At 39.8% G+C, this 20,495-nt stretch overlaps 1 protein-coding gene and 1 long non-coding RNA gene across 3 annotated transcripts in view; one reads left to right on the top strand and one right to left on the bottom strand.

Annotated features, from left to right (window-relative positions):
- Positions 1-16,828, top strand: part of dennd2da (DENN/MADD domain containing 2Da) — a 29,601-nt gene extending 12,773 nt beyond the window's left edge. For both annotated transcript variants that reach the window (XM_028013062.1, XM_028013069.1), the window contains 13 exons: positions 3,856-3,906; positions 4,392-4,484; positions 8,662-8,837; positions 9,720-9,832; positions 9,930-9,999; positions 10,091-10,168; positions 10,322-10,462; positions 12,343-12,491; positions 13,685-13,856; positions 14,948-14,998; positions 15,096-15,177; positions 15,252-15,515; positions 16,271-16,828. In XM_028013062.1, the coding sequence (XP_027868863.1) occupies positions 3,856-3,906; positions 4,392-4,484; positions 8,662-8,837; positions 9,720-9,832; positions 9,930-9,999; positions 10,091-10,168; positions 10,322-10,462; positions 12,343-12,491; positions 13,685-13,856; positions 14,948-14,998; positions 15,096-15,177; positions 15,252-15,515; positions 16,271-16,335 (1,505 nt within the window). In that variant the 3' untranslated portion in view covers positions 16,336-16,828. The remainder of the gene's footprint in view (positions 1-3,855; positions 3,907-4,391; positions 4,485-8,661; positions 8,838-9,719; positions 9,833-9,929; positions 10,000-10,090; positions 10,169-10,321; positions 10,463-12,342; positions 12,492-13,684; positions 13,857-14,947; positions 14,999-15,095; positions 15,178-15,251; positions 15,516-16,270) is intronic.
- Positions 16,829-18,674: 1,846 nt separating this feature from the next.
- Positions 18,675-20,459, bottom strand: LOC114142616 (uncharacterized). Its single transcript, XR_003595078.1, has 3 exons — positions 20,137-20,459; positions 19,120-19,229; positions 18,675-18,968 (listed from the first exon to the last, which is right to left on the bottom strand). It is a non-coding gene; the product is annotated as an uncharacterized LOC114142616 (long non-coding RNA).
- Between the last annotated feature and the right edge of the window lie 36 nt (positions 20,460-20,495).

The following is a 20,495-nucleotide window of genomic DNA, read 5'->3' on the forward strand; positions in this document are numbered from 1 at the left end:
GACATTGTTGCAACAGAGTGCAAACACCTTTTGTTGCCAGTAATGGTGGATCTTAGACTCAGCAAAGAGTGCCGTCAAAAACCAGGGAGGTGAAGCAGGGGGAGAGGGAACCCTGGACACCATCCAGTGGGATTTGTTACTCTGCTTGCTCCAGATGACATTTTTTCCAAGTCAGTCACTTCTGCTTGTGTGTACAGCCAAATGTCTTAAGTAATTTGTCGAAACAAATTGTCCGAAATTGTCTATTCCTGAGAAATCTATTTGGATCAGAACCGACTGTTGCCTTGGAAGACGGCAGCAGTGATTAGCTTTTGTGAGACTTGTTTTGTCATAGCAACCTTAAAGACCTTAGATTGCCTAAATCATCCAAAATATTTCTTATTTTCTCCTTATGCAGATTATATGATTAAAATGTAAGCTTGTAAATGAAGGTTTTAAACTAAGCAATACTGTAGCACTGGCTGTCCTTGTGGGGTCAGTAAAAAAGAAAAAAAACAACAAAAAAACCCCCCAGATCCAATGAAATCGTTTTATTTTCTTCCATCCTGTTGAAGCTACTCATTTCCTGTGTGCTCTATGTTGTGCTCAAACCTGCAGCTTGGGCACAACCCAAACTGCAGGTTGTGCCAACAAAGTTTTGGAGTGAAATGACTTACTTGGTAGTAAGGCTGTAGTCCAGGTGTGGAGACCTTTTACTACCAGCCTCATCCAGCTTTTTATTAATCTCAAAATAAAGAATGTGCTCTGTGAGCTGAACAATGAGATAATATAATGTCAAATTTTTTTCCTAAGTTTAGTTTGCCACTGTTGAAATAATCGACTTATCGTTAACCGGAGTATGCAGACACCAAGCAGGCCATTTATTTGAAGAACAACACAGTCAGATCAGCACTTAAGCCAAAGCTGGAAAGCTCATGTCAGAGCGACAGAACGCCGTCAGTTTGCTGTTTGTGTCTGTGAAGGTTAATATTTCAGCAGATAGGGCTAGCTTGTTTCAGTTTTGTTTTTTTTTCCGATACAGATTTTTGTTTTTTTGTCTGAAATGTTGCTAAATATAGCAAGAAAGTTGCTGAGTTGGTAACAGTGGGGGGATGACGATTGTTAACTGCAAACCTGCAGACATGACCTGGTGGGCGGGGCCAACAACAAGTTGTTTGTATTGGTTTTGACACAAGTGTCCTTGAATAATTCATTTTTCCAGTATTGATTATATCGAGACCATTATTTTTGACAACCCTTATAGATGTAAGTTGTTATTTTCCGTTGACTGTGGTTCTGACCCTCCGGACCATTTGGCTCCAGTGAAATATGATAAAGGGTGATGCTCATACTGTTTAGCAGCAAGTCGTAAGAGCTGAGTAGTGATTATTCTAAATGATTTCAAATTGTTGGTTGTAAAGTCTCCCTAACACCTACACATGGTCAGTAGAAAAATGTGGGGTCCAGAAGGATTAAGCTGTAAATGTGCAAAATAACCAGGCCCCCAGGGAAGATCCCTGACTGTGATGCTAGACTTTATTCAAAGCATTTAAGTTTATTTATGTAGCACCAATTTACAACAAGTCTTTTTGCGAGACTACCTGTGTAAACCTCTCAAAACGACAGAAAGCAGAACGGAAATGGAGGCGAGCCAAAGCGGGACAGACCCGACAGATTCAGTGAAACCTCAGGGCATTTCAACATGCTGGGAAATTGGGAACTTTTAGTTTTGGTTTTGGACTGAACTCGAAGGATAAACCAGACTGCCAGCTTCTGCTTTCTCTTTCTGCTCCGTTATCCCCCGTTTTCTCTGGAAAGCTCAAGGAGGGAAAGTCCTTGAGTCATGTCAAACTGAAAGTAATCAAGTCATTTATTAAGGAGTTGAGTTTTTGTCCGCCTCAAAATGCTGATGTTGGAGAAGATAGGTGTTGAAGATGGGGAATTATTCACTCTTAAAAGAAAAAAAACATGTTTCTTTGTAATCTTCTTGCCTTTTATGTAGAGAAAGGCCACATCTGCTCCCTGAAACATGTCTAAAACAATAAATTAGTCATGGAGTAACAGGCCTACTTTTAGGTTGTAAAAAGAGTTGCTAACACCAACGCTCCTGGCTTCTGCAGCAGTACAGCTTAGTAAAATGAATGCAGCTCCACTCACACTGCTAATCTATACAGAGTGTGTGTGCGCTGATGCATTCACACTGTTAGTAAAACTCAGATGCTGTAGTTTCCCCATGGTCCCTGAAGGCAGCTTTGCATGAGAGGCATGTTTGCGTGTCGGTTCTCGTCTGTGAGACGCTGCAGAGGCCTGTTCTGATAAAATGTAAACTGTGTTGGAAATGAACACCCACCCAATTTCACATAGACAATGTTTTTTTTATTTATTTTTTTTCTGCATCACCTGAAAGCAACACAAGAATGAAAGTTCTTTCTCTGGAGGATGAAGTAAACAGACAACTCAGCAGACCGTTAATACTGCAGTATGCTCACAAGATGAGTGGTGAAGAAACAGTGTGGACAGAGGTTTGTCGCTGGGCAACAGGGAGCTGGTAATGATGCTTGTTCTTGTGTTATTTACTGCTCCACTCTGCTGCGCACAATCCTGAGCGAACACTCATTTATTTAGGTTTGTTGCAGTTGAGCTGGACCTGCTATCTGGCCTATTTTCAGCCCAGAATCATTTCGGTACAGAAACAAACCAGGCCAGTCGCGTCTCTACCATAGTTCCACGTTCTCTTACAGTTAGTACATCTTTAAATATTTTGTTAACACAATTATTTCCCGTCCGCTTAGTTAAATCTATGAAACAAACATCGAAACAGTTTAGAGAAAAATGAAACATTAGCCCCAGCAAGGCGATTCTCCAACAAGATTCTTCAGACGATCAGCAGAAGAATAATGCAGATATTTTTCCTTTCATTAAATGATTATTTACTTTTACTCTCTACGTGTGCAATTAAAATCTTTTGGGAAAAGATACTGGAATCTGCCAAGTTCTGGAATCACCGAGCAGATAGGAAAGACCCTGGTTTCTTTGCTCAGGATGAGGTTTCCCTGCCATTCTCCAGGTAAAATTGTGTCTTTATTATTCTGCAAATATAGTGACTTTATCCTCACGATTAAACAAAAATTCTCCTGGCCCGGCCCTAATACTCTGCCGTACAACTCACAGAAGGACTGACTGAAATAAAAGTAACTCTTTGAAAATATTGTCAGACATTTTTAATTTCTTTTTCTGAAAAGAAATCGATAAAGAATAAAAATAGATTGAAATCGTATCTAGTGGGAAAAATGAAATTGACTGTATTTCCGCTGACCTGAAAGCATTTTTAACAGAGCAGCGTTTTCAGCTGCGCAGCACTCTACACGTCGTGCAGACTGTCTGCTGTTCGGTTCTTCAGGAGGCAGGATTACTGACTGGAGCCAAACTTTATTAACCGAGCCTCTTTATGATTATTCGTTTTAGTGGTTACCATGGTGATTAAGTCCCCAAACAAGCTCAGTTCTAGTCTAGTTAACGTTGAGCCGCATCTTCATGTGCATCTGGACAGGCCACAAATCCATCACAGGGCAACACAAAGACACGCTGGACAAGCGGCCAATCAGTGGCTTTCTCAACTTGGACAGAGGGAGGACAGACTGTACAACTTATCAGTTGTGACACAGATACTCTGAGCCTCAATCATTATGTTGGATTTCTGCACAATGCAACATAATGCGTTGTCTCAGGCCAGTGTCCACAGTGAAAACCCAACCATCCGCAGCCTGGCTTTAGCCTCGTGGTGACCATTTCAGTTAATTAATAAAGCTGGGATGTGAGAGGATGGGTGTGTTAAATGTGGACCCTGACTAACCGCAGACTGTTTGTGTGGTGCAGGTGAGCAGCCCAAAGAGAACTTCGCCACCGCCGATGTGCCTGGAAAACGCTGTGAGTTTCTGGTGTTTTTAGAGCCTTTTCATGTTAAAAAAAAAAAACAAAATAAAAAAAAATCCAATATGTATGCATGTATGTATGTGAGCTGTTTTTATTTAACATTATTCAATGATTATACGTTTTTCAGTTATTAAAAGTTCAATTAATTGAATTCAATTGTTAAATTCAACCTTACAAAACCATAATTGTTTAGATGCAAAAGTGTGGAAAACTTTTCAAAGGGAGCGTTCTTTCTTTTTTTTTTACTGTGACTCCATCTTCCGGGAATCCTTCATGAACCAACAGGCGTTTTAACGTCTTCGTGACGGTCGCCCGTGTTAGAGGTTGTCGGTGCATAAGGCAGTGCAGCGCGTTCAGGTGCGCTACCTGCAAACTGTCTGAGTGCTGAAAGCCGTACAGGAAGCGTGGCGAAGCTGCTGTGCGGCTTCGGTGTTGTTGAGCTGCGTGTTTTTGTTTTTGTTTTTCCTCCCCCCTCGTAGGTGCAACACCACCAGGGGACGACGATGGACGCCAAGGGGCCCTCAAGAGGTTCAGTGCTATGTGGCCCTCGTTCCGCAAAGGCAGAAAGGACAGTGAGTAGCATGTCAAGTGGATGTTTGTCTGGTTTTGTTGATGTTGCTAAAGGTGGTTTTCGTTTGTATTTCCTCCCTTTGATGCCTGAGTGCAGCAAGTCAGAATTAGCCTGCTCTCTGAGTAAGGAGCAGAGTGTTCAGTAAAGCAACGGATGGATGGGCTCAGTGAGTCTAAAGTGCATGGAGTGGGTGAAAGGTGCACCTCCATGCCAGTCTGCAAAGACAAGCTCCATGTATGAACAGCCAGAAGTACGAGCCCCAGCAGTCACTGTGACAACGACATTTTGCAAATTGATGCACAAGTACCAACGTAATTTGTTAGGAACTTTCAATTGAAAATAAAACGTGTTTTATTTTATTTCATTCAGAGAAAGCATTAGTCATATGATAACTTTGAGCACTGTGGATTCGTGACGTTGTTGTAAATATGTGTTACATGACCACCAGAAACGGGGGTTTCAGGAAGACAGTGGATCACTGCTTGGCTCAGGGTGAAGTCACTGTTTACGTCTCACACTCTCCCATAAAGTTCTGCAGAGTGTCGTGTCTTAGAGTCTTCCGTACTTCAGCAGTGTTATGTCTCACCGCCCACAGCCCTTTTCTGACTTAGTTTTTGAGTCTGACAAAAAGTTGCAAACTGAGTTGAATGTTCAGCACAGCTTCTGTGTTCTCCAGTGTTGCGTTGTGTTTGTGTTGCATACAGAGTACGTTGCGCTGTTCTTTGGACTCTTGACCCCCCAACCACTATATGACGTCTCCACCCTCCAGAGCTGTTACTCAGTGGTAATGGAAAACCATCGGAGGTTGTACAGGGTTTTATTGGAGTAGGACTATTAGTTACTGAACTTCCTGAAAATTCCTTAAGATGCACTTCAAGCAAAGAAGCATCTCCTTTTAAATGGAAAAGTGTTTGTCATTCAAAGGACCATGTTCTACAGAACGCAGATCATTTGCAATGCATGTCGGGATGCATCCTATTAGATGTCAGAGGCTGTAACGTGGAACTGATCGGCCACATTTCCACCCTGACCCCACAGTTCAGCACTGTTCTTATCCATTGTATCTAAAAAAAAGAAAAAGTAACAAAAGGACTGACAGCTTTATAACATCTTTAAGCCCTTTACAGATTTTACACCTGTTTTCTTTTCACGGTGGGATTCGTAAACTTGGAAAATATTAGCTGTAGCTTTTAAAGCACAGATGAATTCTTTGCCAAACCCCTTAAAAGGTAGGAGAGTGCTAGGGCGTGCGCTCACACAGAAACTGGAAAGTTGAGAGAGAGGTCATCTCCGCATGAAGTAGAGCTTCAGCAACTCAAAGAAAGAAATATGTCTTTCCAGCACTTTAAAAAAAAATGTATCCACATCTTTGTTGAAGTTACACAAGGATGTAATCGGTATACGAGTAGGAATCAGTTCATGCTGTGAAAGTGGTGTAACAAACATGTCAAAATGTGCATCATCTTCCTGTTGTGGTTGTTGGTTAAATGGTACATCGTCTCTTATTGTGCTGAGCTCGTATTCTTCTCCTGTACTTCTGCAGAGTGTTGTGTCTTACACTCAAATGTCAGTGTGTGCAATATTTACATCACAAAGGACTGTTTGGAGTCCAGTGTTTGTTGGCTCATTAGTGTTCACTGTGTGCATTGAGTGCCCCGTCAGACACAAAGGATAATACAGAAAAGGTGAAAGGTCACAGAGTAATGGAAGCATATAATAGGCATATATCGCATCTGATATCGTCATTGTAATATTTACCAATATCATCGCCACTGCAAGACCTTCTAATATTATGCAGCCCTAATGTCAGAGGATTTTAAAATCATAGCGATGTGTTTCAAAAAAAGTGAGTAAAGATCAAAATCCCTACAATATTTTCATCACCTTAAATGGAAATGCTTTGGGGACATTGCACAGTCCGTTCTGAAACAAACCATGAAGCACAATTGATCAGTTGGGTTTTCTCTCTACACAAAGTGAGGAAAGTAAAATCAGTAGCAGTTTACGTTGCTCTCTAACGCAGCTGGAGGACTTAACGTTCCTGTCAGTCACTGAAGTAAAGATTTCGTTATGATCATGGTTTCTAGCCTTGAATGGCTGGAGTCCATTCCACAGTTCCTCTGTATTTATTGATTTTACCTCAGTGACAGAGTGCTTGATGTCAGTCCATGAGTTTTCTGTTGGATTTAAGGTCCAGTGGCAAATTAGCTACTTCATAGCTGCCTGTTTTAAACACCCATAATCAGACAGTAAATCTCCGTAACCACCATGTAAAACATTTGTTTCCTTCATTCTTAAATAAAGGATTGTCTCTTGTTTTTTCCACAGCATGACTGAAAGCCAAACAGCTATTATTTTCAATTCATGATTTAGTTACAGCAAATCGGCAGAATGCATGTGAGGATTGTTAGGTCTGTTGGTTTTCTGTTATTTTATTTGCAATGCACAAATCTAATCCCTACACAAACAGTTACTGGTCTGGTGTGTTACGTGATGTAGGACTACTTTTATTTGGAACCAAACTGCACATTAGCATAGTTGATGTTGTTTCAGGGGTTGTTGAACCAAGCGCCTCCAGCAACAACGTGAAAAACCCACTGAACCGTAGATAAACAACACACAGGACATGCGAATTGACAAGTGGGGATTGGGAACGGACCTGGAGATGACATACTGTAAGAATGTAGTGCATCTTGTTTTTCTGAGACTCTGCTTGACGGTGTCCACACGCCTTCTGACTCACCGTCTATAATAGGTGTGCTCTTGTGTTGACCTAATGAGGTGGCACTGGTAGCGTTTACTGTAAACAGCAGCTGTTCCTTGGACTCCCTATTTTTAACTGTGAACGCTGACATTTTATCTCCACTAGAAGCTTCGCAGCCTGCTCTGCAATACAGACATGGCTTATTTTTACACAGACTACTACTGTTTCTTTTTTTTTTTTTTTTTGAGTCTTATGTTAATAACAGATCTTAAGAAGTCTATAAAGATGGATTATTGAAGTTTGCTTTTTGCAAGGCCAGTAACTTTTATTTGAGGCTTCACTGATCTCATCCTGGCCCAGATCTTTACCTGCAGGTGAAGATGGCACTCAGGGAGAACACAGGAACTAACAGTGTGTTTCTGTTCAGCCACTCGGCTCAAAGCTGAGAGTCCTGACTGCTTCACATGTGAACATACCTTACCAATTAGGGCGCTCTATTTAAGACCTCCTGCTTCACTCTGCTGCTGCTGCTGCTGGTTCTGGTTCTGTTCCACCACAGCATCCACCTGAAAGCTTTCAGCTCAGGAACGCCATCCTCGTCCTCTGGCATGTTGGAACTTACTAATCGATAAAGTGCTAAGCAGCAGGGATCAATAAGATCAGATCCAAAAAGAACAACATCAGTGACTGTGTTTTTCTGTGGAAAATGAAAAACATTTACTCATGACTGACTGAAACCAGTCAGTGAGGTTCTATCCTTGAGACAAGAATTATATTTGAATACTGATTCACAGAGAAACGCGGAGCTCTGTTGAGACCCTGAAATATGATTTTGGTTTTGATTAAATCTGTATCTGAAGCTGCTCTACATTTTGGCCAATGTCCACTAGTGGGCTAACAAACTCTGGGTGGAGTAACCATGTGTCATTTGAAATACAAATGACAAAATACAAAGTCTGACACAGAACACATTGCAAAGAAACACAATGGTGATGTTCTTGCCATTCACAAAACGTTGTCAAGTGTAGATCTATCGATTGATCAGTCGTAGTGAATAAGCTCAAAGTGCAATTCAGTTTTAAATTTGTCCATAAACACAGTTCCAAGCCTTCCTCTGGTCATCCATCCATCGATGAGTGAAACCCTATTTTACGCCCTGGTTTATCCTAAGAACTGCTTTAGTCAATATTGACTTGAAGACCCTAAATGGGGGTTCTAATATGGCCATGTCCTGTATTGTTCAAGTGGTTGAAAAGCATGTTCTAAAATATAATATATCCTTTATCTCTTCCCTTCAAGTTTATGTCCCCATGGTCTTTTTAGTCCACCCCAGTCATGCATCTTCCTCCACCTATAAGCAGAGAATGGAGCTGTTCTGATTTTAGCCGTCATTAGTTCAGGCATCAGATGGCGACATCAGCCTACCTCCCTATCTGCTCTCTAACTCAGTTTATATTTGTGTGTTTCTGTGTAGAAATCAAAGAGCCTGATCTTGCAGAGACGAGGGAGAACCTCGTCATGGATAATGTGCCCATTCAGCCCCGCCGTGTCAGTGGCCAGTACTTCTTTGAGTATCTAGTGGTGGTCAGCCTGAAGAAGAAGAAAGATGGCAGCAACTATGAGCCTCAAATCACCTACCAGTTTCCTAAGGTCAGTCACACAGTGAAATCCAAGTTTACGCAGGCTGTTGGCTCTTTGACGCGCTCTTGTTTTAAATAATGTGGGTCAGAGTGTTGAACTGGTGTTAGTCTTTCTCGAAAAGGTTTGCAGTAAAAGTTGTTAAAGCTTTAAATTGATAAATTTGTGAACATACTTTGCAACACCAACTGTCTACTGTAAGAAGAATTAATTTTTATTTTATTTTCCGGATTTTCTCATCTCCTCTCAAGTAACAGTGTACAGTATATACTTGACATGAGTATTTATTTAAATACTTTATTGCCACCTGTATGGTTACCTTCTGATTAACTGATACCTATCATGTTTTATTTAAAATTGTAGATGAAAACAAAACATAAGATTTGTTTGAAAATCTAACCTCCTAACTAGTTATTTCTGTGTATATATAAAATAACCTTGTTTTTTTTTTTTTTATGATAAAAGCAAATATTTTTAAAGTTATGCAGTTCAGGGACTGTGATGTGGTGGTCCATGCCTTCATTATGTCTTGTTTTGATCTTTGCAAGTTTTTCATCTGTTTTTAACTGTGACTAGCAGCTTGTCTATCAGTCAACAAAGCATGACGTGATCCTATCCCTGTTATTGGAATCTTCTTCATTTCATATGTCAGTTTAAATTTTGTTTTAAAAAATCAAACAAACAGAGAGCTGAACCCAGAGCACTCCTCTTCTGTCTAAACATCGGTGCTAAGACACACCAGTGACAGCGTATTCATTTACAAAATTTTTATTAAGATCTTGATGGTTGACCTGAAGAAAGCATGTAACCTCTGTATAACGCATGTAAGAATTTCAAGTGAGTACAGCACATCTGATAGAGCGTGTTTATAACACCATGTGGGTTTCTGGTCAGAGAGACGTCATGGCCAAATATCAGAAGGAGGAAGAGGAGAAGACCCTAAAGGCAATCACACTATTTTGTTTCCCAGAGGGCATCAGTTGGGCTCCTTTGACAGAGTACCACAGGTGAATACAACTCATCTGGCTGTCTCCTATTTATGTTTTTTACTGTTTACGTCAACTGCAGTTTTTTTTTTTTGCTTTTCATTTTGTCAACATCCAGCGAGACCTTCTCCTTTGTTCTGACTGAGATCGATGGCAGTAGACGAAACGGATACTGCAGGAGATTACTGGTGAGTCTGAGGATCAAACTCTTCAAACTGGTGGGAAATACTTCTGGTGAAAAATAAAAAATGTCTACGCTTTAATTCTTCCGATTTACAGCCAGGAGGAAGAGGAGCTCGACCTCCAGAGGCTTTCTGTATCATCAGTTCGCTGGCCTGCTTCGGCCTCTTCTCCAAGGTACGGTGCAACACGCCGTGGAAGAGCATTCATAGCTGGGATCTTATTGCATCGGATCCTGGCAACTTGTGTGGGAGTAACAAACACAAACAGGATCCTAGCAACAGCACATAAAGGATGTAACCGTGGTGTGTAACAACATCTCGTGCGCAGATATTCGATGAAGTGGAGAAGCGTCGGCAGATCTCCATGGCCTTGATCTACCCATTCATGCAGAAGCTGAGAGAGGCTTCATTCCCGGCTCCAGGACAAACAGTGGAGATTAAGAGCTTCATTCCTGAGTCGGGCACTGAGGTCAGAAAAAAAAAAAGAAAAAAATCACCCCTCCCCCACCTGCTGTGAACTCAGCACTTCACCTCTCCTGATGAAAATGTCTAAGGTCTGTTTCTCTTCTTGTACTCCCGTCACGACTCTGCAGGACGGTGGCTGAATCAGAACAGCTCACGTGTAGTTGAAGCTTTCAACATAAAACCAGTAGTTCACGTGTTGACCAGTTCACTTCCTTCTCGCTTACTCAGCCAGGAAAGGAGGTCCTCAGTCATTTTAAGGGAAAACAATCTGTTTTACAAAGAGAACTCCAAGCAGCAGGCTCTGCTGTTATCAGCTTGTGATTACATTGTTCTGTCAGAGTTATGGCCGAGATCCGGAAACAACATCCACATGTCAGAGGGGACTGAACTGCCACATGACCAGGCATCTTAGAAAGCAAGTCAAACTGGAAAAGAAACTGAAAGTCGGGATCGTCACCGCCCTGAGCTTTACACGTTAATTCCATCTGACTTTCTTTAAGTATTTGCTGATATCAAATCCCAATTCTTACTGTGAATAATGTCAGGTTTGTGTTTTAAGTTCAGTAGGCTTAAAGTGTTTAAATAGTTTAACCTTAAGTGTTGAAAAAAATCCACAACAACAGAACCTTGGCTGTAATTCTTGTATGTCAGGCGCTTGCATTGCAGGCAGAATGTCACGGAAATCAACATGCCTAAAATATTGAGTGTATGCAGGAACTCCTTCTGTAACATTTATGTTTAACCAGTTCAGGCATCTTGAAGGAGGCAGATTTAGTTGCAAGCATGGAAAACATGAAGCAAAACAGATAAAGAAATTAAAAAGGCAGATTGTTTTCATGGCGAAATTCTGCAGAACAATTTTAATTTCTAGCCTGATAACACTGTGACTTTTATATAAGACCTTGCGGGCGGGTGTGTTCACATGGAGCTTTGTCTGAACCTGTCCTGTGTTACCCAAGACGCTCCTGATCAAAAGCTTAACCCTTATTTGCAACAGGTCATATACCATGTTTCAACAGCTCACAGCCATTTCAAGTATTTAGTGATGCTGGCCATTGATCATTGATTGATCTTTTACGGGGGTTTTTTTTGGTTTTTTTACTTGTGTGGTTTCAAAAACTGACAGTCTGACAGGACAACCCGTCCGCTTCCCCGCTGTCAGACCGTGACGATTTCCACGCTAATATTGCATTAGACTTTTGTTGTTGCCATTGTCTCCTAACTAAACAACAGCAGGTCGAATCAACTCCAGAAACAGTAGAAAGACAAGACTCAAGACCAAATTTAGAAGAATAGGGGCTCCTGGAGCTGGTTTTGTTGCTCTATCCAAAAAAAAAAATGTATTCGTGGAAATTACAGCTCATTTTATCGGTAGGTAGGTTTACACATCAGCTGATACAAATTGATGGTTGGTTGGTTCATACGGTGGCCCAGAAGGGTCACCAAAATGCAAAATCAAAACGTTTTAGCATAACTTTCTGTTGTGTTGGCATGTATTTCAAACCTTGCATTATTATCATTTCAAAATGTTCAAAAAATAACAATAAAAATTCTTCAATATAAAAAGACCGCACCTGAAATTGGCCAATGAGTTTTATCCGGGGTCCAGTGTGTGGCCAGTGTCCATAACCCAGTTGGAAATGAGAAGGTTGTAGGGACACCCCTGATTTTCATCAAGTTATCTAACTTACCCAGCGACAGTTCCTGGTTGAATACATGAGATAGGTATAACTAATAATTCATAAATACAAAAAGAAAAACCATTTGGAGTGTGTGAACACCTGGATGTAATATTGTCCAAATGCGATGATTTCATCCAGATATGCACTCCGAATGAGTCACCTGTGGTGATTTCAATAATGACTGCAGCGTTTTCTCCCACAGATCATACACTTGACCCGACCGTTGGATTCTTGGCTGGAGCACGTCAACTTCTGCACTCTGTTCGACTGCCTGTCAGACGAGGAGGTGCTGCAGGTGTTTGCTGCTGCCGTTCTCGAGAGACGGATCATTTTCTTTGCAGATGAACTGGGGTAAATGAACTGACACAGCAAACTATTTCAGTGTTTGGTATTTATCAGGACAGATGGACCTTGTTCAGGACGTCTCCTTCTTTTCTCCCTTTGGAGTTTTTCTGGGCTCGTCTCACCGAGAGGAGAACTCTCTGGAAGGAATTGTAGCAATGATATGCCGCATTAAATTATAGGGTATATAAATAAAACATCAGTGTTAGAAATATGAAGGAGCGATACAGAATTAGACGCAGCTTAGATCTCATCATTGTGTTTTTATTATGGGAGAGGAACCGTCACGAGGTGCCGATTAACCAATCAGAGGAGTTTGTTTTGGGTTTTTTTCTTTAGAAAAAAGATTGTTTCGTCTCACGAGAAACAAAAAAATGCTCATGAATTATCATTGGAGATAAAATAAGCCCTCATGACATTGGATTGGAATTTTAACATATTCAGACAAAATCTTTTTTAAGCATAAAGCTTCTTGAGGTCATGAAAAAAGTGTTACAAAAATATTAAAGAATCTTTATAATGTAAAATTGACTTTTATTAAGCTTTACATCATGCTATAATGTTAATCCCTCATGGAAAACATACCTGATTATTTTATGCATGTTTGAAAAATCCTTTAATCTCCATGACAACCATTCAGCTGTGCAATAGGCCTGGGTGGACCAAGCACCTCCTTCAAGACGCAGCTCCTGAGGTTCCAAGTTTCCGACAGAGCATTCCTCCCCCTGTAACTCACCCTCTCGGCTCCTTCAGACTAGCCAGCCGCAATTAGCAACTGGAACTAATGATAGGAGCTACTTCTCAGTGCAACGCTGGTAAAAACGCTGTTAAAGAGCTAATAGAGGAGCCATGTAGGTGGAGTTTGAGAAAGAGCCAGAATTTTTAATGAGACAGAGGCCCAATTTCAAGGCGCTAAATTACAAAGTCAAATTTCTTTTTAGTCATGTAGGATATACACAGTAATTTTATAACTGACGTTAACATAGTTACTTGACTGTGCTAAAAGGATTCTATGTGGCAGAAAAATGCATAACACTGCCCCTTTAAGTGTGTGTGGAAACAATCATGGCAAACTAGAAAATCTAGCTGTGCTGTGTGTTTCATTTTGACTCTTTCCTTCTTCTGTAGATGCATACATTAATGCAATATGATGTGCCATCAGATTTGTTGATGAAGATGTCTGTCTGTCTGTCTGCCTGCAGCACATTATCTCAGGTCCTTCATGCAGTAGCAGCCCTCCTTTATCCTTTCACCTGGCAGCACACCTTCATCTCCATCGTTCCAGAAATCCTGATCGACGTGGTGATGGCGCCCACCCCTTACCTGCTGGGGGTCCAGAAATGCCTGCTGGACCTGGTCACCGACCAGAGTGATGTGAGTCCGCTTTTGTTTGTCACATCTTTCAACCTTAACGTGTTTCTCATGTTTATGTAGCTCACTGAACAAAATGTTGTGCAACTCACCGTTTGGCTTGGCTACGAACAACTACTGACAGATGCCGAAGGCAATTATGAATGATGTTAATAATTTAGATCAAAATGACCGAGTCAGGGCGTCATCTGGTTAATAAGGAAATAATAGCCAAAATATTTTCAGACTCATTTATTGTTTAATGACAATATTATCACTTGCTAAGAGTTAGTTATTGAATCCAGTAGATGAAGGAATACGTTCAGAATTAATTATCATGATGTGAGTTTGTGGATGGACCCAAAACGCAGCAAGCTTTAAATGTCGAGTTATAATGAATATTTAATGAAAAAATTAAAGAACAAAAAACGTATAAAAATCACAAAAGATGGGCATGCTGTTGTGGCGTAGTGGTTAGCGCGACCCGTATTTGGAGGCCTTGAGTCCTCGACGCGGCCGTCGCGGGTTCGACTCCCGGACCCGACGACATTGCTGCATGTCTTCCCCCCTCTCATTCCCTGTTTCCTGTCAGCCCACTGTCATATAAGGGACACTAGAGCCCACAAAAGACCCCCTGGAGGGGTAAAAAAAAAAAAAAAATCACAAAAGATTGGCAGGAAACAGACTTGAAAAATGATGTGAGTAGACGACAGAAACTAACATTATTATGACTTCATTCTTGTAACACTGACTATTCTCGAAATTTGTCGCGCCTTTAGCGTGTTTTTATAGGTTAGCATGAAGAAAAGAAAGGTAATATATAATGCACATTAAAGTACAATATTTAAATGATTTAAACCGGTTTGTCTCTCCAGACACACCTTCTTTAGAGGAGCCATGGTAGTAGGTCAAATAAACAACAGAGGTCTCAGTGGCATTTAAAATATAAAATACATGAGAAGAAATAAATAATTAAGCAACCAAAATGTTTATTAGGGTTTTGTGTTTCTGAAAGCGTTTGAAAAGGAACTTTCAGCTCTAGATGACTCAGCTACGCTGCTTCAGTGATTCCTCAATCTGAGTTACTCATAGCTTTAACTTTCTTGTTGTGACAGCTACTGCTGGTTGACCTATCGAAGAATAAGGAGAAGACTTTTCTGGTGACTGTAAGTGCTACAATAACTGCAGTATTTTTGCTTTACCTTAATATGTAATTGATCAAAACTGTTAAGTCCCTGCATTTAGTGAAATCTTCCTGTGCAGACTGGTGACGAGGACTCGATTCTTCCCCCGAAGCTTCAGGCAGAAATACTGGTAGCTTTGAGTCAGAGGAAAAAGGTGTCGGGTGAGTAAACTCAAGTCAAACAGGAGCGTCGGCATGGGAGATCGCTACATCCCTTTTCTCTTCTTTTCTTTCAGATGTAGAGGAGGCGAAGAAGGTGGAGGAGGTGAACCGGGTGGTGTCTGAAGCCTTCCTCCATTTCTTTGTCAGAACAGTCGGCCATTACAGCTCCTACGTCAAGTACACAAAAGAAGGTCCTGGCGTGTTTGAGAAAAGACGCTTCTACAAGGCCATCGAGTCCAAGACGACTCGGCACTTTGTCAAGAAGTTCATCCAGACGCAGATGTTTGACCTGTTCGTTCAGGAGCTGGAACAGCAGCAGCCGTCAGGACGGCAGCAAGGTGAGAGCAGAGCATCCAGGCCGCCTTACTTCATCACAGGTCCATCTGAACGGATGACAGTCACACATTAAGCTCTCTGACCCACTCTCTTCCCCTGCCTCCTTCTTCTCACTCTGTGGATGAGCAAAACAAAGGAGGAGTTTGTAAAAACGGCCCATCTCTTGATCCAGCAGTGTTTTCTGTGCCACTGTCAGTACCTTGCAGAGGAGTTTTGACCCTCTCCTCTTTCCGTTCTGTTATAGGTTTCCACGCTGCCATAGATTAGTAGCTTTAAGGGCACACCAATATTAAAATTTGCTCTGATATCAACATGGGAATAGTGGTAATGGAAAGCCAATGTAATGTTCTGAAGACACGTCACCTTAACCTGCACGCTTTATCATTTATTTCTAAGGATATAGCTGCTTCAAGTTATAGATGATTAAATTGAAGGATGCATCTGCATAAGTCATTAAGCTGAGGATCTAGTTCTAATAAACTAATATTTTGATGAAGTTGTCAATCAGAGCCATAACCTGCGGTGTTTGGCTAAAATGAGCTGGTTTACTATGTTGTGAAACGCTAATAATTCAGCTTGAATCGTATTTCGGTGGAGTTCTAGTTAATTGCTGTCAGACAGAGCTAACAGAAAAGGGTGATCTTTCACTTCAGAAACACAGCGCTTTGCTTTAAATATCATACATTTTAATGATTCAAGTTTCCGCTGTATATTTCATGCTCCGCACTAACTGAAACCTTGTCATTTGCTCTTGCAGGTATATTTCACAGAAAGATCACTGAATATCAGAAGAAGAAAAACGAGAAAACGAAGAAACACTAGCTGACACTTTGGGACTCTGGGTGTAGATATAAATATGTATAGATATATAAGTATTTCAAGACCTTCATAGGAAAAGATGTGAATATTGCACTGTGTTTTTATTTTTTTGTAATTATTTTTAAGTTTGCTTTTAAATAATTATGTTCCAAAGTGTGAATTACTGTGTGACTGTGTTGCTGCTACTCACAGTGTCAAACACTGGTGTATGGGAGAGGCGTTCTCAGCCTGTGGCCTCCATGGAGGCGCTGATGAACAGAAAAATCATTTCCAATAAAGATTAGTTTAAGTCCATGGATTTTCCTGCTGTGATTTTAAGGCTTGAGTTCAGTTTAAGAAAGCAGCTCATGCTTTCTGCCTCTTCGCAACTGGAGCAGAGTCTCGAATTTTATCTAACAACTGACCTTTTTGATGTCTGTCTGTGAATGTCTCTGAATTGACACACTGCAGAATTTCGTCTGATACAAAACGGATAATAAAGTGAAATGCAAACTGCTTTTGGTCACTTAGTTCCACAACTGCAGTAAGCGCCCAAGAGAGGAAGACTATTGTAGGTTCGGTTTGAGTGGAAACAGGTTTAATTCCTTATGAGCATCTCAGAAGGTAGACCAGCTCTATCATCTGGACCCTTTTATTCAATAAAAAATAGCAAAATGAGAAGGTTGCCTTTCAATAAAACTATTAAGTTTGATTTTTTTAAATTATTATTATTCAAGATAGTAAAATGTTATGAATCAATTTTACAGTTTATGTAAGCATATAGCTACATATTGGGTTATGGACTTCACCGTGAAGCAGTTGGCAGGACTGTTGCGTCTTTGGCAGTCCCATCCTGGAGTCTTTCTGCATGGAGTTTGCATGTTCTCCCTTTGCATGTGTACGTTCTCCCAAGGTACTACGATTTCCTTCCACAGTCTAAAAACATGACTGCTAGCTTAATTGGTCCCTCCAAATTTTATTTCATATAAAATCAAGCAAACTACGGACAACCCGGAGCATCCTCTTTACATAAAACAAACATTGTCTTCAGTCGGAGGCTTCTTCAAATTTGCTGTAAACAGACTGCTACAGGAGATCAATCCAGCCCACAGCCTTCGCCATCTACAACAGCTCTTCGAAAAACATTAGACTGATATGAGCTGCAACAACATTTAATTTCCCTTTGGGATCGATGAGATATTTTTGAATTTAATTGAGCTGCAATGGCCCTTAGGTATGTGTGTGTGTGTTGTGTTTTTGGTTGTTTGCCTAATGACTTCTGGAGATCAATAAGGTATTTTTTGGCACACATGCGCCCTCTAGTGGTGCGCAATAAAAGTTTTGACTTCCAATCTTTTAGTTTACAGTTTCTTCTTGGTTGCTTAGAGACTGTGAGGACTTCACAACAATGTGTGTGTATGTGTGCGTGTGTGTGTGTGAACAAAGTCAGCATCAGTGATATTAGCAGCTGTTTGAAAGGTTTATTTCCCTAGCCGCTATATTAGATTCTGACAACTATTGACTTAAATCATGAGATTAAGCTTAGCTATGAACTCAGATAATGTATGTTAACTCTATTGCTAGAACATTAATCTTATTATTGCATAACTTAACTCAGATCTATAGCTCTCACCGGTGGAAGCCCGTTTCCGCAACTCTGTTAAAATAACAATAATAATAATAATAATAATTAGCTCATTATTTTGAGATAGTATCTCATTATTTTGATATACTATATAACTGTTTTGATATACTGCCTCATTATTTTGATATACTATCTCATTATAATGAGATAATTTATTTTATTTTTTTAACAGAGTGGCGGAAACGGGCTTCCATACTCACCTTCTCTTTAGTGTAGAAGTTATTTTGTGATGTCTACGGAGGATTCATCAGGAAAAATAACTTTATAACTTTATTTAAATAACTTTAACTCCATTTTTTTTTTGCAGTTCTTCCTTCTACTTTTTTTTTTTTAGAATTTCAAGATTTTTTTTTTTTCTTCAAATATATAGCTGACCATTGTCCAGACATCTTTGCCTCACAAAAAATGTGCTCACACGTAAGTGCTGCCATTCCTGAGCATATTTGGATATTGTAAAAAATGATTTTATCTAGGAAGGCTGTTGAGAACAACGGCATCGGCCGCCTGTTGAATAACCTACATTGCTTTTCAGGCCCGTGCAGAGACCACTGAAAGGGCAGGTGCTCAAAAAAAAAAGGGCACATCTAACCGCATTCTAGGAAAGACTATTAACAAAACCACACATCTTTCAGAGCTTAATAAAAATGATAAATTACAAAATTGTGAGACATACAATATAAGCTAAGGAAAAACTCTATATGGAGCATAACACTATGCATATGTTAGATATTTTATTAGTAATTTCTTTCTGCAGGTCTATTTTGTTATAGGAAAGTATTGCAATATTCAAACCCGCAATTTAGCAAAATATGTAAATCAGAGCTGATGGTTTAGCTCCGATTTACATATTTTGTCTTTACAGAATTACACTATTAAAAATATAAACAAGGGCACAATACAACCTTTTAGTGTACTGTAATTTATAAAAAAAAAAAAGAGCTGCCTGTTTGCTGCACTTACATTGGAAATGAAGATTCAGGAAAGCAGAGCTGCATCAAACTTTAACGTGGAACTGCAGAAAAAAAAAAGCACAAATTGAATTGTTAATGCATGTCACCATGAGAAAAGCCTACTGAGACTTACTGCCTACCAAAATGTATGCCTATATCTCTATTTGTGTCTTAGTGTATTTTGTAAGTACCTTTTTTTTTTTTTGTTCGTACCTGCAGTACTCGTTCTGACCCAGTCGGTCAACAATCCACCACCTTTTGCTGCATCTATCAATTCTTTTCTTTTTTGTTTCTGCCGTCTTTCTTAACGTGGCATCTTTGAACTGAAAAAAGAAAAACATAATGAATTATGATAAGAACACTGTATTAACCACACTACCAATTATTTACCTTTGTGTTTAAACCAATATGTTTTTCAGTCCTTAGCACAACATAATATTAATTTCAGAGAAAAGGAGGCCTCTGCTGTGGAGCTCAATATGTTTCACAATTATTCTATTAAAAATATAATAATAACCTCAATTAAATAAAATACAATTGTGATCAATACATTTTGAATTGAAACACTTTTTAAACAAAAAGTTTTGCTTAAAAATTTTTTTTTTTAAATTAAAATCAGAGATTTATGTCTCAAAGTGAGAAAAATTATTTGTGAACAAACTTATTTGCTCATGTCATAAATCTTTTCTTGCTATTGTAAGTTTTTGTTTGTGATTCAAAGTTTTGCTTGCTTCTCACATGACGTCGTGGGCAGGGCCGAAAATTGCAACAAAAGAATTCTGATGTGTGCAAATAAAAGTTTGTTTTGCAAAGAACTTTTTAAGTTAACAAGACAAAATTTAGTTATTTAATTAAAAAAATTAAAATAAAACTTTTTGTTTAAAAAAAATAAATCATTATAATTCAAGCAGTTTTGTAAATTCTATTCCCCTTCAAGATACATTAACCTAATGCCAGAATAAATGCAATTAATATACATTATGCAGCAAAGGAAATTAGATAATCGGACATATATTCATTATAGAGAGATGATCGGTTTTGGATCGTTGATGTGGCCCCATCAGCAATAATGAAGAATGACCGCTATCATTAGCGATACAGGGAAGAAGCTTTTTAGTTATCTTGCTTTGCTACCAAACTCGTTAGCTAACAGCTAGCTAATAGGACAACAACAACAGCCTAATGTCTGTATGATAAAATACTGAATCGATAAGAACAGTTTTTCCTTACTTTTCCTTCCTTCCTCCTCCACGTTGAGCTCCGCAGTAAGCTACTGCGCAGTCTCACTGACTGAGCGGGAGGCAGCTGCGTCATGCGTCACGGACAAAAGGTCAAAGGTAATAAGGTGACCCGAAGGGCTTATTATGTTGTTTTTCTTTAAATAAAAACAACAACAACAAAAAATAATAATTTTAGTACATATCAGAGGAGGGCTTGGGAAATTAACTTTAAAAAAAAGAAAAAAAAAAAAAAATTGGACCAAAAGGGCACTTTAGGGCAAGGAGCAAAAAGGGCAGGTGCTCAAGCACCCCCAGCCCCCCCCTCTGCACGTGCCTGTTGCTTTTCGATTGCCCCGACAGGAAACAGAG

The sequence above is a fragment of the Xiphophorus couchianus genome, chromosome 1 (genome assembly GCF_001444195.1).
Source record: "Xiphophorus couchianus chromosome 1, X_couchianus-1.0, whole genome shotgun sequence".
Classification (NCBI taxonomy): Eukaryota; Metazoa; Chordata; class Actinopteri; order Cyprinodontiformes; family Poeciliidae; genus Xiphophorus; species Xiphophorus couchianus.